This window comes from Mesoplodon densirostris, chromosome 7 (assembly GCF_025265405.1).
Source record: "Mesoplodon densirostris isolate mMesDen1 chromosome 7, mMesDen1 primary haplotype, whole genome shotgun sequence".
In the NCBI taxonomy this organism is placed as follows: Eukaryota; Metazoa; Chordata; class Mammalia; order Artiodactyla; family Ziphiidae; genus Mesoplodon; species Mesoplodon densirostris.
In genome coordinates, this window is record NC_082667.1 from 28254932 (window position 1) to 28272994 (window position 18063).

At 39.2% G+C, this 18063-nt stretch overlaps 1 protein-coding gene across 1 annotated transcript in view; it reads left to right on the top strand.

The window, feature by feature from the left end:
- The window catches only part of DCDC1 (doublecortin domain containing 1), a 472935-nt gene that overhangs the window by 55667 nt on the left and 399205 nt on the right, over positions 1–18063 (top strand). The window contains 2 exon segments of the mRNA XM_060105173.1: positions 17065–17130; positions 17133–17269. Of these exon segments, the coding sequence (XP_059961156.1) occupies positions 17065–17130; positions 17133–17269 (203 nt within the window).

Here is an 18063-nt window from a genome sequence, read left to right on the forward strand (position 1 = left end):
CTTAACTTTAAGCTGCCATAACTTATTTCAAGAAAGTTCATAGAAAAGTTCAGGGAAAGGGTGACAACATTTTGATTGGCACAATAGATGGGATGTTTGTAATTTTAATCAAATTTAAATTGAAGACATACTTCAAATGATATGTCAGACTAGTGTTACTGAGTTAAAATCTAATGACAACCACTGTCATTATTAGTTAAGTATAGCCATCATGCCTATAGCAATAAATGATGACACTTAAGAACATGTAGAAACAAAGAACGCAAGTATTTAGAGAAAAGGGAGTGACTAGAAACTCAGTTGAACACAGGAATGTGACCTGGATTTAGTCTATTTACCAAACATAGAAGCAATTGTATTTTGAGCAGATGATATAATTGAATACAGCAGTGTGTTTTCTTACTGTCAGAGCATTTATATTTTATAAACTCTTCTTGCACCCATGAAATGATGTGCTTGTTCATATTTAATGTCATTATCTATACTTACTTGACAGTCAGAGCATTAATGTATTTTCAAGTTTATTGCCCAACTACAAGAGAATGAATTTTTAAAAATAAGATTTTTAATAAGCTCATGGATTTGAAGTTGCAAGTTTGCTGCTTTTATTCTGGTGACAGAATAAGGCAGTATTCTCCATTTTCAAAATGGAAAATTACAATGTGGGGACCACCCAGATTTATTTAATTTCTTGGCAGGCATTGGCTTTTATTGAAGTAGACTGAGAAAATGTGGTGATATTGTAGATAGACCTTCTAATGCTAGAACATGCTTTATTTTTTTCATGATTTGGTTATAAACAAAACCAGGAAAATAAAATAGGATGTGGGTTCTTCAAAATAAAATACATCCTATGGTTGGGGCATAATATTCTCTGAGTGTTGCAAGAGAGTAAGTGTATGAACATGAACAGTCAAGGGGACTTGACTGGGATGTAGCCCTTTGGGGAAGTTTTTCCCAAGGTTATGACAGACCTTCACTAGAACTTCACTAGAGTGCAGGCCTCACCCCTATCCTCACCCAGTGGGCTCTTAACTTTCTAGAGAGAAACACTGGGACAGGTCTGGTCATGATGCTTTGGAACCCACTAGGTGTGGCTAGCAAATTTAAAGGAGGGCGTGAGATGATAAAGTGAGACTAGGACCCCTTCTTTGACAGTTGTGTGTGTAGGGACAGAGAATTTGCTGGGAGTACTGTCAACAAGGGGGAGGTTGAAGAACTCTCCAAAGGGGAACTCCAGGTCTCCTGCTTTTGAGCTTCATGGATGGATTGGCATTGTATTTGGTCCTACTTTCTGCGGAAGCTCCCACTAGTAAGGATAAGTTCATTCTCAATGTACCCTTTTGTGACCATCAGATTTATAATGACTGGTGAAATAAACGTCTGTTTTCCCCTCTAAACCAAGTTCCTTAGGGCATAAACCATGGCTGCCTTGTTCACCATCATTTTTTTGGCACAGGGCCTGGCACTTAATAGTTGCTCAGTAAGTGTTGTTCAGTGATTGAATGAAGGACCAAATAGGTACCATGATGAACCATCCGTATTCCAATGAGGTGGTGGTGGGAGGGGAGGGTAAAGACCTCATTAGAGCAGCCTGCCTGGCTGCAAACAGTGAGTGGACATTTAGAAGGAGTATATTAAAAATCCCCTATCCCAAATTCATATGTAGATTTGTGAATGTTCCCGTTTGGCAGGGGGCCAGAGTAAGCCAGCCCAAGAATAATTACATGGCAGAGAGGCTAATGGTTATGCTAATGCTTGTCTGAGACGAGACAATGGTCCGAAGTGGAGTGCTGGGATAAATTATTCTCCCAGGAACCTATAGATCTGTGATTTTCAGTCTTCCCACATCCTCTCAGGAATGTCCTTTTTTACCCATTCTCTATCCTCATCTTTTTTTCTTTTGGTGGTTGGGGAGCGGGGTGGGGGTTGAGGCTTTCTTCTTCATTTAACACTTCCCTTTGTATTTCTCATAGTACCTTGCATACAGTAGGTGCTTATTAACTATTATTGAAAGTAAGGAAGTAAGAAAGAGGAGACGGGGTGACCTTTGGGAAGGTTTCGGGCCACTGCTCCCTGTCGTGCACAGCTGAAGGACTGTGGAGCTGGGTGGGGGTGGAGAGGCTGTTTTCTTTTCTTTTTTTTTTTTTAAATAAATTTATTTATTTTATTTATTTATTTTTGGCTGCGTTGGGTCTTTGTTGCTGCGCGCAGGGCTTTCTCTAGTTGTGGTGAGCGGGGGCTACTCTTTGTTGCGGTGTGCGGGCTTCTCATTGCAGTGGCTTCTCTCGTTGTGATGCACGGGCTCTAGGCGCATGGGCTTCAGTAGTTGCAGCGCATGAGCTCAGTAGTTGTGGCTCGCGGGCTCTAGAGCGCAGGCTCAGTAGTTGTGGTGCACGGTCTTAGTTGCTCCTCGGCATGTGGAATCTTCCCGGACCAGGGATCGAACCTGTGTTCCCTGTGTTGGCGGGCGGATTCTCAACCACTGCACCACCAGGGAGGCCCGAGGCTGCTTTCTAATTCTTACAAAGGTACCAGATAGCCTCAGCCCTGGGAGGGGTGTCAGGGTTTTGAGATGAGAAAGTTAACAAAAGACAGAGGTGTAGAAAGCATTTGTTAGCGATGGCTAGTATGTTTCCTGAGAAGTTCAAAGTGGGTTTAGATGGCAATACATTTCTTGCTTTAATACTCAGACTGGCTTCCTGTCCCCCATGCCCAACAGTCCCCTCACTGCTTGATTACTCCTTTTTCCACCCACTCCCAGCCTTGCTTAACCCTCTTTCTCACCAAGGCTAAAACCCACTCAGGTCTTTGTTGAGCATCCTCAGGTGCTCCAAGCTGATGTAAAAGAGTCAGATCCTGTTTTTCTTCTTGTCTTTGGATGTAATAATGCTGTCAGCCCTCATCACCTTTCTTCATATGAAGGCATATGTCCCTAGAGCTGTGATTCACCTCGTGTTGCTAAATGTGAGGGTTCCCTGGTCCTCCAGTTGGTTCTCATATAGAAGGCCCATGGTGCACACTTCAAGACATGCTGTTCCAGATCTGTACTCGTCCTCACTTACCCCAATAGCTTTGTTCCATAGGGAAATGGATTTTGCCTTAATGTAAGGAAGATTTTTCCAGTAGTCCGTCCTGTCCAAAAGATTAGAATGGCTTGCTTTGGGGAATGTGGAACTTCTTAGAGTTGTGCAGAGGCTCTGATCTGTATAGGCTATGTCCCGCCTTCCTTGCTCCCATCGCTGGCCTCTCTGTGTTCAGTTTCCTCCCAACAGTCCATCATATTGTTGCATAACTCTGGGTCTTCACCTACATTGTTTCCCCTCCCTGGAGGATGCTTTCCCTCTTTTGCCAACTCCATGTATCCTTCAAGTCCTACCTCACATCCTTCCCCTGGGGAGACTTTCTTGGCCACCACAGGCTGTGGCATGTGCCCCTACTCCAGGCTCCCTCAATACCCTGTGACATCTCTGACTAAGCACCTGTCATACTGTGTGTTGTTTTCCTTTCTTGTTCTCCCAAAAGACCAAGAACTCTGAGGTCCTCCCTGTGCAGCGTCTCTAGCAGGGAATGTTTGGTAGGCACTCAGTGAATGTATGTTGAATGACTAATTGAGTAAATGAAATGGGTGGTTAGAATCAGTAGTTTTTAAAGTTTCATTGGTTTTACAGTTCTGAACTTAGTGCAAAGTAATGCACTAAGCCTATGCCTTTTTTGCTGCTTCTTACTTTGTCCTCCATGATGTATATTCTGGTTTCTGAGTAAATTCAAGGAGGGACATGGTAATGAAAATGCTAATTAGTCATGAGTATAAAAATGTAATCTTCTTCCAATATACAGAGAAAATATAAGTCAAGTTAATATCTACCTAATGGAAATATTACCTAATATCCACCTAATGAAATAATAATCATACTCTGATCTGACAAGTTTGAAAAATATTTTCCAAATATTTATTGAGCATTTACTATGGGATTAAACATTATTTCAGGTGCTGGCTCTGCAGCAGGGAACAAATGCTTACATTGAAAATGTATGATCAACTTCTATTATTTTGTTAAACATCCAGCAAGCACACTTGTTTACAACATACCAGATACTGGAGGTACACAGATGAAAACACATTTCATACCCTTGAAATGTTCAAAGTCTGACAGGGACATACATACAAAAATGGAAGAGTTCAATGAAATGAGGGACCCAAAGGTGAGGCTGTGAAGCCTGAAGAGGGTAGATTAAAGGAGGTGGCACTGAGTTGAGAAGGAAGGAAGATAGCCCAGCAAAGAGGGAGGGGAAAAGTCATGATCAGAAGTTGGAATTGGAAAAGAGCATGGTGTGTGCCAGTAGCTTATTCACAGCTCCCTGCACCTCTACAAAAGGGGATTGTCTCAAACTCCTTTACTGCAGTGGTTCTCAACTAGGGGAAATTTCAACTCCTGGGGAACATTTGGCAATGTCTGGAAACATTTTTTGGTTATCCCAACGGGGAAGGTGCTACTGGCATCTAGTGGGTAGAGGCCAGGGATGCTGCTAAACATTCTGTAACGCATAGTACAGCCTCCCGCAACAAAGAACAAAGAAATGTCAACACTTGCTGAGGTTGAAAAACCTTATTTGACTGACAACAGACACAAAGATTAGTAAACTGAGTCACAGTGGTTTCCATAGGACATTTTGAACAAAATATAGCCACTAAAGGCAGATGCTTTTTAAATGGGTGCTAAGGTGGGATGATGGTGGAAAGTGGGAAAGTAAGAAGCATGGGAAATCCAGTTATTTTAAATGAGGGGAATTCTTTTATTACTTTTTAGGCACTTGAGGGAGTGTACAGTGTCACGGTTAAAAAAGCAGGCTCTGGAATCATTCAGCCTGATCTCTGATCTCTGATCTCTGGGTCTGATCTCTGATTCTCTTAATCGATTTGTTATACAGATCTAGTTGCTTAATTTCTCCGGGTCTCATTTTCCTCATCTGTGATATGAAGATTGTAATATTATCTGCTTCATAGGGTTTTGAGGATAAGACCAGTTAGTGTATACAAAGTACTTAACACACTGCTTTCTATATGCTAATTTCTTGGTGAAAATCACGAGGAGGATAATAATACCAGCAACATTTACTGTGTTTCATATTTACACAAAAGTGTTCTATCTGTAGAAATTTCTTTCATCCATAAAACAGGTAAGGGAATTACTATTATTGTTCCCATTTTTCAGATAAGAAAACTAAGACAAATGAGATTCACTGATTTCACAAGTTTACAGAGTTAGCAAGAGGCAAAGTCAAGTTTCAGATCCCCGGAGTATGGCTTCAGAGCCCATGCTTTTAAGGCTTTGCTGCCTATCTAGTATATTATTAATATGTTTTAGTCATCATTAGTATTATTTTATTACGCTGCCTTGCAGGTTGGTTTAAAAATCTTTACTTGTATAAAAAGTTTTATATATTTCCAATAGTCTTTCCATGTTTATCAACAAGGATCTGGAAAGTAGGAGTACCTTTAAAAACACCTATATATCATTTATGTTGTAAAGAATATTTTCAAATTTATTTGAAAATGTATTATGTGGTTTTCCTAGATCCACCTAGAGTTCTTTCAAAAAACCTATTTGGAACTTCAGAAATGTGATTTTAAAAAAATTTAGGCTGCCTAATTTTTTTTTTTTTTTGCTTTATAACAAATTCAATCAGTTATACATATACATATGTTTCCATATCCCCTCCCTTTTGCGTCTCCCTCCCACCCTCCCTATCCCACCCCTCCAGGCGGTCACAAAGCACCGAGCTGATCTCCCTGTGCTATGCGGCTGCTTCCCACTAGCTATCTACCTTACGTTTGGTAGTGTATATATGTCCATGCCTCTCTTTCACTTTGTCACAGCTTACCCTTCCCCCTCCCCATATCCTCAAGTCCATTCTCTAGTAGGTCTGTGTCTTTATTCCTGTCTTACCCCTATGTTCTTCATGACTTTTTTTTTCTTAAATTCCATATATATGTGTTAGCATACAGTCTTTGTCTTTCTCTTTCTGACTTACTTCACTTTGTATGACAGACTCTAGGTCTATCCACCTCATTACAAATAGCTCAATTTCATTTCTTTTTATGGCTGAGTAATATTCCATTGTATATATGTGCCACATCTTCTTTATCCATTCATCTGATGATGGACACTTAGGTTGTTTCCATCTCCGGGCTATTGTAAATAGGGCTGCTATGAACATTTTGGTACATGTCTCTTTTTGAATTATGGTTTTCTCAGGGTATATGCCCAGTAGTGGGATTGCTGGGTCATATGGTAGTTCTGTTTGTAGTTTTTTAAGGAACCTCCATACCGTTCTCCATAGTGGCTGTACCAATTCACATTCCCACCAGCAGTGCAAGAGTGTTCCCTTTTTTCCACACCCTCTCCAGCATTTATTGTTTCTAGATTTTTTGATGATGGCCATTCTGACTGGTGTGAGATGATATCTCATTGTAGTTTTGATTTGCATTTCTCTAATGATTAATGATGTTGAGCATTCTTTCATGTGTTTGTTGGCAGTCTGTATATCTTCTTTGGAGAAATGTTTATTTAGGTCTTCTGCCCATTTTTGGATTGGGTTGTTTGTTTTTTTGTTATTGAGCTGCATGAGCTGCTTATAAATTTTGGAGATTAATCCTTTGTCAGTTGCTTCATTTGCAAATATTTTCTCCCATTCTGAGGGTTGTCTTTTGGTCTTGTTTATGGTTTCCTTTGCTGTGCAAAAGCTTTTAAGTTTCATTAGGTCCCATGTGTTTATTTTTGTCTTTATTTCCATTTCTCTAGGAGGTGGGTCCAAAAGGATCTTGCTGTGATTTATGTCATAGAGTGTTCTGCCTATGTTTTCCTCTAAGAGTTTGATAGTGTCTGGCCTTACATTTAGGTCTTTAATCCATTTTGAGCTTATTTTTGTGTATGGTGTTAGGGAGTGATCTAATCTCATACTTTTACATGTCCCTATCCAGTTTTCCCAGCACCACTTATTGAAGAGACTGTCCTTTCTCCACTGTACATTCCTGCCTCCTTTATCAAAGATAAGGTGACCATATGTTCGTGCGTTTAACTCTGGGCTTTCTATCCTGTTCCATTGATCTATCTTTCTGTTTTTGTGCCAGTATCATATTGTCTTGATTACTGTAGCTTTGTAGTATAGTCTGAAGTCAGGGAGCCTGATTCCTCAAGCTCCATTTTTCGTTCTCAAGATTGCTTTGGCTATTCGGGGTCTTTTCTGTTTCCATACAAATTGTGAAATTTTTTCTTCTAGTTCTGTGAAAAATGCCAGTGGTAGTTTGATAGGGATTGCATTGAATCTGTAGATTGCTTTGGGTAGTAGAGTCATTTTCACAATGTTGATTCTTCCAATCCAAGAACATGGTACATATCTCCATCTATTTGTATCATCTTTAATTTCTTTCATCAGTGTCTTATAATTTTCTGCATACAGGTCTTTTGTCTCCTTAGGTAGGTTTATTCCTAGATATTTTATTCTTTTTGTTGCAATGGTAAATGGGAGTGTTTCCTTGATTTCACTTTAAGATTTTTCATCATTAGTATATAGGAATGCCAGAGATTTCTGTGCATTAATTTTATATCCTGCAACTTTACTAAATTCATTGATTAGCTCTAGTAGTTTTCTGGTAGCATCTTTAGGATTCTCTATGTATAGTATCATGTCATCTGCAAACAGTGACAGCTTTACTTCTTCTTTTCCGATTTGGATTCCTTTTATTTCCTTTTCTTCTCTGATTGCTGTGGCTAAAACTTCCAAAACTAGGTTGAATAAGAGTGGTGAGAGTGGGCAACCTTGTCTTGTTCATGATCTTAGTGGAAATGGTTTCAGTTTTTCACCATTGAGGACGATGCTGGCTGTGGGTTTGTCATATATGGCCTTTATTATGTTGAGGAAAGTTCCCTCTATGCCTACTTTCTGCAGGGTTTTTATCATAAATGGGTGTTGAATTTTGTCGAAAGCTTTCTCTGCATCTATTGAGATGATCATATGGTTTTTCTCCTTCAATTTGTTAATATGGTGTATCACGTTGATTGATTTGCGTATATTGAAGAATCCTTGCATTCCTGGAATAAACCCCACTTGATCATGGTGTATGATCCTTTTAATGTGCTGTTGGATTCTGTTTGCTAGTATTTTGTTGAGGATTTTTGCATCTATGTTCATCAGTGATATTGGCCTGTAGTTTTCTTTCTTTGTGATATCCTTGTCTGGTTTTGGTATCAAGGTGATGGTGGCCTCGTAGAATGAGTTTGGGAGTGTTCCTCCCTCTGCTATATTTTGGAAGAGTTTCAGAAGGATAGGTGTTAGCTCTTCTCTAAATGCTTGATAGAATTCGCCTGTGAAGCCATCTGGTCCTGGACTTTTGTTTGTTGGAAGATTTTTTATCACAGTTTCAATTTCAGTGCTTGTGATTGGTTTGTTCATATTTTCTCTTTCTTCCTGGTTCAGTCTCGGCAGGTTGTGCATTTCTAAGAATTTGTCCATTTCTTCCAGGTTGTCCATTTTATTGGCATAGAGTTGCTTATAGTAATCTCTCATGATCTTTTGTATTTCTGCAGTGTCAGTTGTTACTTCTCCTTTTTCATTTCTAATTCTATTGATTTGAGTCTTCTCCCTTTTTTTCTTGATCAGTCTGGCTAATGGTTTATCAATTTTGTTTATCTTCTCAAAGAACCAGCTTTTAGTTTTATTGATCTTTGCTATCGTTTCCTTCATTTCTTTTTCATTTATTTCTGATCTGATTTTTATGATTTCTTTCCTTCTGCTAACCTTGGGATGTTTTTGTTCTTCTTTCTCTAATTGCTTTAGGTGCAAGGTTAGGTTGTTTATTCGAGATGTTTCCTGTTTCTTAAGGTGGGATTGTATTGCTATAAACTTCCCTCTTAGAACTGCTTTTGCTGCATCCCATAGGTTTTGGGTCATCGTGTCTCCATTGTCATTTGTTTCTAGGTATTTTTTAATTTCCTCTTTGATTTCTTCAGTGATCACTTCGTTATTAAGTAGTGTATTGTTTAGCCTCCATGTGTTTGTATGTTTTACAGCTCTTTTCCTGTAATTGATATCTAGTCTCATAGCATTGTGGTCGGAAAAGATACTTGATACAATTTCAATTTTCTTAAATTTACCAAGGCTTGATTTGTGACCCAAGATATGATCTATCCTGGAGAATGTTCCATGAGCACTTGAGAAAAATGTGTATTCTGTTGTTTTTGGATGGAATGTCCTACAAATATCAATTAAGTCCATCTTGTTTAATGTATCATTTAAAGCTTGTGTTTCCTTATTTATTTTCATTTTGGATGATCTGTCCATTGGTGAAAGTGGGGTGTTAAAGTCCCCTACTATGATTGTGTTACTGTCGATTTCTCCTTTTATGGCTGTTAGTATTTGCCTTATGTATTGAGGTGCTCCTATGTTTGGTGCATAAATATTTACAATTGTTATATCTTCTTCTTGGATCGATCCCTTGATCATTATGTAGTGTCCTTCTTTGTCTCTTCCAGTAGTCTTTATTTTAAAGTCTATTTTGTCTGATATGAGAATTGCTACTCCAGCTTTCTTTTGATTTCCATTTGCATGGAATATCTTTTTCCATCCCCTTACTTTCAGTCTGTATGTGTCTCTAGGTCTGAAGTGGGTCTCTTGTAGACAGCATATATATGGGTCTTGTTTTTGTATCCATTCAGCCAGTCTGTATCTTTTGGTGGGAGCATTTAGTCCATTTACATTTAAAGTAATTATCGATATGTATGTTCCTATTCCCATTTTCTTAATTGTTTTGGGTTCGTTATTGTAGGTCTTTTCCTTCTCTTGTGTTTCTTGCCTAGAGAAGATCCTTTAGCATTTGTTGTAAAGCTGGTTTGGTGGTGCTGAACTCTCTCAGCTTTTGCTTGTCTGTAAACGTTTTAATTTCTCCATCAAATCTGAATGAGATCCTTGCTGGGTAGAGTAATCTTGGTTGCAGGTTTTTCTCCTTCATCACTTTAATTATGTCCTGCCACTCCCTTCTGGCTTGTAGAGTTTCTGCTGAGAGATCAGCTGTTATCCTGATGGGGATTCCCTTGTGTGTTATTTGTTGTTTTTGCCTTGCTGCTTTTAATATGATTTCTTTGTGTTTAATTTTTGACAGTTTGATTAATATGTGTCTTGGCGTATTTCTCCTTGGATTTATTCTGTATGGGACTCTCTGTGCCTCCTGGACTTGATTAACTATTTCCTTTCCCATATTAGGGAAGTTTTCAACTATAATCTCTTCAAATATTTTCTCAGTCCCTTTCTTTTTCTCTTCTTCTTCTGGAACCCCTATAATTTGAATGTTGGTGCATTTAATGTTGTCCCAGAGGTCTCTGAGACTGTCCTCTGTTCTTTTCATTCTTTTTTCTTTATTTTGCTCTGCAGCAGTTATTTCCACTATTTTATCTTCCACCTCACTTATCCATTCTTCTGCCTCAGTTATTCTGCTATTGATCCCATCTAGAGTATTTTTTATTTCATGTATTGTGTTTTTAATCGTTGCTTGTTTCTTCTTTAGTTCTTCTAGGTCCTTGTTAACTGTTTCTTACATTTTGTCTATTCTATTTCCAAGATTTTGGATCTGGGAAATAGAATCTTGGATCATCTTTGCCATCATTATTCTGAATTCTTTTTCAGGTAGACTGCCTATTACCTCTTCATTTGTTAGATCTGGTGGGTTTTTATCTTGCTCCTTCTCCTGCTGTGTGTTTTTCTGTCTTCTCATTTTGCTTATCTTACTGTGTTTGGGGTCTCCTTTTTGCAGGCTGCAGGTTCATAGTTCCCGTTGTTTTTGGTGTCTGTCCCCAGTGGCTAAGGTTGGTTTAGTGGGTTGTGTAGGCTTCCTGGTGGAGGGGACTAGTGCCTGTGTTCTGGTGGATGAGGCTGGATCTTGTCTTTCTGGTGGGCAGGTCCACGTCTGGTGGTGTGTTTTGGGGTGTCTGCGGACTTTTTATGTTTTTAGGCCACCTCTCTGCTAATGGGTGTGGTTGTGTTCCTGTCTTGCTAGTTGTTTGGCATAGGGTGTCCAGCACTGTAGCTTGCTGGTCGTTGAGTGAAGCTGGGTGCTGGTGTTGAGATGAAGATCTCTGGAAGATTTTTGCCGTTTGATATTATGTGGAGCTGGGAGGTCTCTTGTGGACCAGTGTCCTGAAGTTGGCTCTCCCACCTCAGAGGCACAGCACTGACTCCGGGCTCCTCAATTTGGGATGATGTGTTGTCTATTCATGTATTCCACAGATGCAGGGTACATGAAGTTGATTGTGGAGCTTTAATCCGCTGCTTCTGAGGCTGCTGGGAGAGGTTTCCCTTTCTCTTCTTTGTTCTCACAGCTCCTGGGTCTCAGCTTTGGATTTGGCCCCGCCTCTGCGTGTAGGTCACCGGAGGGCGTCTGTTCTTCGCTCAGACAGGACTGGGTTAAAGGAGCATAGGCTGCCTAATTTTTAAGTGGAGTAAAGTGTCCTTAGCTGTTTTTAGGTAATAGAATTATGAATATATTCCTTTTATTGAAATGTTTTATTGGAATAAAAGACAGGTTTGTTCATTAATTCATTTGGCACTTATTGAGCACCTACTCCATGCCCCAGATAAGCAGTGCATGTTTAGCCAAGAAAGCATAAAGTGCTAGTGCAATCGGGTCAGTTCAGTGGTAGATGTCTTCACAAAGAGCAAAAAGCAGGGTGTACAAGCTAGAAAAGACTTCCTAGAAGAGATGACCTCCAAAGGGAGACTTGAGGAAAATATAAGCATTTACCTTAAATATACTCTGAGTTCATCCCAGTCTATTCCACTCCTTCTAGACCTTCATTTGCCAAGCAGTTCTCCTTGGCAATTTTCTTCTTTTCCTGAAAAAATTCTATGCCATTGTGGTCATTAGTGGACATCAAGGTGGTAGAACAATCATATTTAAGTTCACACTGGGGAGAGGTAGGAAATAAAGATGGTAGGTACATACACATAGGCAATAAAGTTTATTTTGCACAATTGGTATGTTATGAAAAGTGACATAAAATTAAATTTGTATCAGTTGAACACTTAAATGCACAGGAAAGGTTAACATCTAGTAACTATACCATGTGCAGTGAATTTGTATATACCCTGGAGCAAGTAATGAGAAATACAGACTTGATTCCTACTTTCTAAGGGTTTAAATATGGAAGCAGAAATAGGATATACACTTATAAAACATTTACATAATAATTCCAGATGGTTTACGCTCTTTCCCTAGCAGGTAGTACAGTGCCTGGCATGTGGTGAGTTCTCAAACACTGTTGAATGAATATATGGGTGAGTGTTACAGGCTGCAAATGTTCAAAGGATTCAAGCAATGACAGGTCATTTTAGGTTGGAGCACTGAAGGGAGGTCTTAAACTCGATCTTGAGAAGGAATTGAGTCTGAATAGGTGAAGGATGGACTTAAAGATGAACTTGGTGTATTCATCGAATAATCAACAGACAGCTTGGGTAGTGCTATAAACTAGAGTAAGATAAAACCAGTAAGTTTGGATAGGGTCAGATTGTCAGTAAACTCTTCTGTGAGATGTGCCTTTAAGTGAAGGGACTGTGTCTGTTTCATATTCCTGGCACAGGGTCTGGCAGATAAGATGGGCTCAATAAGTATTTGTGGACTGCTTGACTGACCGACAGACAGACATACAGACAGACTGGCTGGCTGACTGACTCGTGGAAAACTTCAAAAGCTAACTCCCAGAACTTTTTCATCGGGCACTGACAAAATTGATGTTGTAGGGAAATTCAGCTGTAATTGGAGTATAGAATGTCAGATGTAATGGAGGAGGATCAAGTACAATTAGGATGCTCTTGCAGATGATCTCTCAGATGAGGCTGAGAGGGAAATGGGCAAGTGGGCCTGGCTGGGAATGGAAAGGAAGGATGCTTTGAAGAGTTATTGTGAAGACGGCAGAGGTGAGAGTTAGGTCTCCCTTTTTGACTCTGTCTGAGGTCAGGTTCCCTAGACGCGGAGCCTGAGATGGTGATTTTTGTGCAAGGGCCTTAGGGAACACTGTCAGGTGAAACCTGTGAAGGAGTGAGGGAGGCAGCACAGGGCAGAGGCAGAAGCTTGGCCAAGCCCTGTGTTCAGCTGAAGTCTAGCCCCAGTCTGGAGTGGGAAACATGCCGCTGAGCTGCCCCTCCCTGAGGCAAGGGGACTGGCTGCTGTGTCCCCCCCAGTCATTGGCTGTGGACTGTCCCCCTGAGTAGGAAGGAAGAGCTCATCACCTCACAGGCATTTCCTGGCTAGGTGGCTGGTTCCTTTCAGCCGACGGGCGGGTCTCTGGAGAAGGGTTATCTGTGAGGCGTTAATGGCCTGGAGTCACAGCAGCTGGAGTTTGGGCACACTAGCCTGGTGAAAAGAATCCAGGGGACACCACCAGTGTTCCCTACACTCCGTGACAGTCTGATCTTCATAAGGTGCTCTGCTGAGAGCCTTCCAATGGCTTCCCATCACATCCAAACTAAACCCCAAACCCCTCATCCTGGCCTACACAATCTGGCCCCTTTCTACCTTTTGGCTTTATCAATACATATTCTCTCCCTGTCCAAACTTACTTTATTTTTCTTTCTCAAACCCGCCAAGCTCATTCTCACCTCGGAGACTCTGCTTGATTTTCTCTCTGCCGGAATGCTCCTTCCCTCAGGTTTTCATCACTAACTTCTCATCATTCAGGCCTCTCGGCTCAGATGTCCCCTCTTCAGAGAGGCCTTCCACTGTTTGTCTCTCCCCAAGAGGCTGTGATCTGTACAAGCTATTCTGTCCTATTCACAGCTGTCACCCTGGTGCCTTGAGGAGTGGACACCCAATAAATATCATTGAATGAATAAGCAATTGGTTGCAGAGAAATGAATAGGAGACGGGTTCAAAATCTCCCTGAGATAGTGGAAAACCTTGAAAAAAGTGGAAACATTGACAGAAATAAGAAGTGTGAAGGGTGCATCAAGTTGTGCAAAAAAAATGTGAAATTTTGTTTCAGAGGTATTGAACTTGAAAAAATGGCAGAAAATGTATGATGGAGACAGAAGAGTGTAGTGATTTGGAGCACAGTTTCTAGAACTGACTTCATATACCAGCACAATGACCTACAAGCTGTGAGATCTTGGGCAAGCTATTTAACTTCTCTGTGCCTCAATTTTCTCACCTGTAAATGACGATAATGGTATTACAGTGGTATTATAGTGAGTTAAAACCTGTAAATCAGATAAAACAGTGTCTGGCTAATAACATTATTTTTAGTGGAATTTCAGCAATTCTGCATATAGAAGAGATAGTCAAAGCCAGGGCTGGGACTAGGGAGAGACTAGTGCAGCACCTACAGGACAAGATTTAAGGAGGCACACACTTTGAGGGCTGTGCACTTGTCCCACCCCGAGCATGCTTCCTTAAATTTTGCATTCTTGGCCCTTCACTCACCTCAACCTAATTCTGGCCTGGTCAGAAAAATCAAAGGGGAAAATGCTTTATTGGTAAGATTTTCTAAATCTGAGTACCTGTCACACCTTCTCCCTCTGGTCTTGGTGGGAGTGGTTTTTTGCTGTTGCTAATCTCTGGGTTGTGTCACTGTCCTTTTGTTGCTTCTGGGTCTTTTCCATTACTTACATAACCAATTCCCTGCAGTCAGTCCCTCTGCTCAGATACTCTGAATGGATTCTGTTTTCCTGGTTGGACTCTGATGTAACAGTTAATATACTCTAGAGCTCCATAAGCATGGGACTTCAGGGATGTGGGGAAAGAAGCCAACATTTATGGAGTGACCTCAATGTGTTAGGTACTTTTACATGTAAGATATTTAATCCTCATCAGCTGGCACCACTCGGTGCCCACTACATACTTTGTAGATGAGAAATCAAAGATGCAGGGAAGTATGACTCATCTAGGGCCACTAAGTTACAGAGCTGAGGTTCAAACCTAGTTTAAAGGATTATACCCTTTCCACAATGCAAAGCATCTGGGGGTGATGTGTCCAGATTGTGGGTACACTCCTATCAAACTACAAGAATTTATTTTTTTCCCAGTGAGAGATTTTTTTTTATTTTCAGAGATACTGGCCATCAGTAGTCTCCTTCTTCCTCCCCCTCCTTCTTTATTTATTTATTTTGGTGAAATTCACATAACATAAAATGAATCATTTAAAGTGAACAATCAGTGGCATTTAGTACATTTGCAGTGTTGTGCAACCACCATTCCTATGTAGTTCCAAAACATTTCCATCATTCCAAAATAAAACCCCTTATCCATTTATTTCTCCCCATTCCCCACCCTCCCAGCCCCTGGCAACCATCAATTTGCATTCTGTTTGTATGGATTTACCTATTCTGGATAGTTCATATAAATGGAATTATATGGTATATCTCCTATGTCTGGCTTCTTTGACTTAGCATAATGTTTTGAGGATCAGCCACATTGTAGTATGTATCAGTACTTCGTTCCTTTTATTGCTGAATAATATTCCATCATAGGTATATACCACACTTTATTTTTCCATTTACCCATTGGTAGAGATTGAGTTTCCATCTTTGGCTATTGTGAATAGTGCTGCTATGAACGTACGTGTATAAGTATTTATTTGACCACTGTTCTCAGTTCTTTCAGGTATATATGATCTCATTAACTTCTAGCTTATTTTTCTAATTCTAATTCCTATCAATTTAAGATTACAAAGTGACAAAATATGTAACTAATTTCTGTAAAAAGTTTTTCTCTTCTTGAAGTCTTAATCATATTTATAATCTTCTAGTTTTAATTTATTCTCCAAGTTTTGCTCATATTCCTGCCCACTGTATATGTGTGTGTATGTGTATGTATGTGTGGGTGTGTATGTGTGTGTATGTGTGTGTGGGGGAGAGAGAGAGGGAGAGAAGGTGTTTTTGTTTTTTTTGAACATGTAACGTAGCCATTCTGGGACTTGAAGTTTGTATACAACCACCGGTTCATGTTTCATATCAATACTAGCAGATTTATATAAAGTACCATTTCTAGGTTAAAGAGGCCATGCTTCTTTCAAGGTAAATACTAATAGTGAAGGGTTGTTTGGAAATTTGGGCAAACAAATAAATGCAGCCATTTTAAGTTCTATGCAAATACAATTTTATTTCTCTTATTAGGACAAATGAAGAGCAGATGACAGAGGAATTGTATTTTTGTAATTTATGTAAAAAGAAAATATAATCTAAAATAAATTGAATGCACAAATAAAATGAATAACCAAGGTGCAAGTTATTTATTTATGAAATGAAGCCTCTTGAAAAGGGAGAAATGGTGACAGCAACTTAGTATGCAATATACTACACTTCTGTTCTTACCCTTACATTTTCAAAATCATACATAGTAATTTATTTGCACTCCCATTAATGTTAGTAGGAGTTTTGAAACTTATATTCATGCACACATCTTTGAAAATGTATGGGTCAAAGTAAATTATTAATGAAAAGCTGGTTTTCATTTTCAGTGAAGTAGTTTCAACCTGTTACCAAAGATGTCCTAGAAGCCACCTTCATTCTAGTCACAGGAGAAGAATTATGTAGAAGGTTACTATTTGGAGATCATCCATCTTTAAAGCAACTTGGATAATAATCATATTAAAGATTTAAAAAAAAGTGTTTTCCCAACACCAAAGAACACAAAATTTCAGGACCCATGTTGTTTTATACTAAGCAAAGGACCTTGGACCCTTTCAGTGGACCCTTTCAGCCCAGTGCATCTGATCAGTGATAGAGGCATGCTAAGGTGAATTTTAATTAGGACTAAATTGTGGTATTACTCTTTCATACCCTGAACATCTGTTCCCTTCAGAAATGATGATTTATGCAGGCTATCAGAGCAGACAGCTTGCTACAGCTTATGTCACGGTTAGTGGGAAGCTGGTGGTAGCATTTCAGAAAACCAGCATCTAAATGGAGACTGGCCAGTGTATATGATATAGGTAATAAGGGGAGGGGAAGCATGATGTGTCCATTTTTAATTTTGAAGCCAAATATTGACCTGACTTAAAAAAAATTCTCTTCTAGACCATCTGTTGTTAATGAAGAAAGTAACTTGGACAATGAATGGGCTGATGCTTCCTACTGATGTCAAAATATGGAAAACAAGCCTGTTCTTTCCATTAGAATGAAGAAACTTACTGAGAAGACCTCAGTCTGAATTCTTTTCTTTAAGAATGGCACGGGGCAGGATGGGCATGAGATTACAGTGGGAAAGGAAACAATGAAAAAGGTAATTTTGTATTAAATATTGAAGTATAAATTAAATTTCAAAGTTTTTGTGACTCTTGAAATGTGTTTTTTCCTTTTATATATCGTGTCAACTAATAAACTGAAATATTAAGAAGGCATTATATAGAATGCAAAACTTCAGCTGTTTATATATATGCTTACACTAACAACGTAACTTACTTTAACAAAGCAACAGTATTTCAGGAAATAATTTGGCTAACATAGTTGGCCATTTCCCTAGTTAAAAGTTATGTTTACACTTAAGGAAACATTCTAGTTGGTTATAATATTTTACAAGATATTTATATTGAAGCCAACTTAACTATCTTCAAATCTCAAAACGGCTCCTTTTCATTTACAATACCAGTAATAAAACCTAGAAGCACCCCTGTTCTTTGAAACAATAAATTAAATCTGAAATAACTAGAATTCAGTTTAAAAATATCCATATGCATTTAAAAAAGTAAATCTGGATGGGCCTAAGAAAAATCATGTAACAATCCAGCAAACTTTAAAAAAACAAATTTTAAAGTATTACTTGTCATATAAATTCATGTTTTTTAGAAGGTGCTTGTACTTCCCAGGTCTTTGATATTTAAAAATATAGAGGAACTAATGGGAATTTGGGGGGGGGGGGAGGAAGCCTTTTTTTTTTCAGATAAAGATTTTTCACTGTATCTTAAAGTAGCTTGTTAATAATAATAAAAGCAACTAAAATTTATTAAACATGTATTAGAGAGACAGTGAAACATAACCAAACTCTCTAGGTTTTAATCCTAGCTTTGTCATTCACTA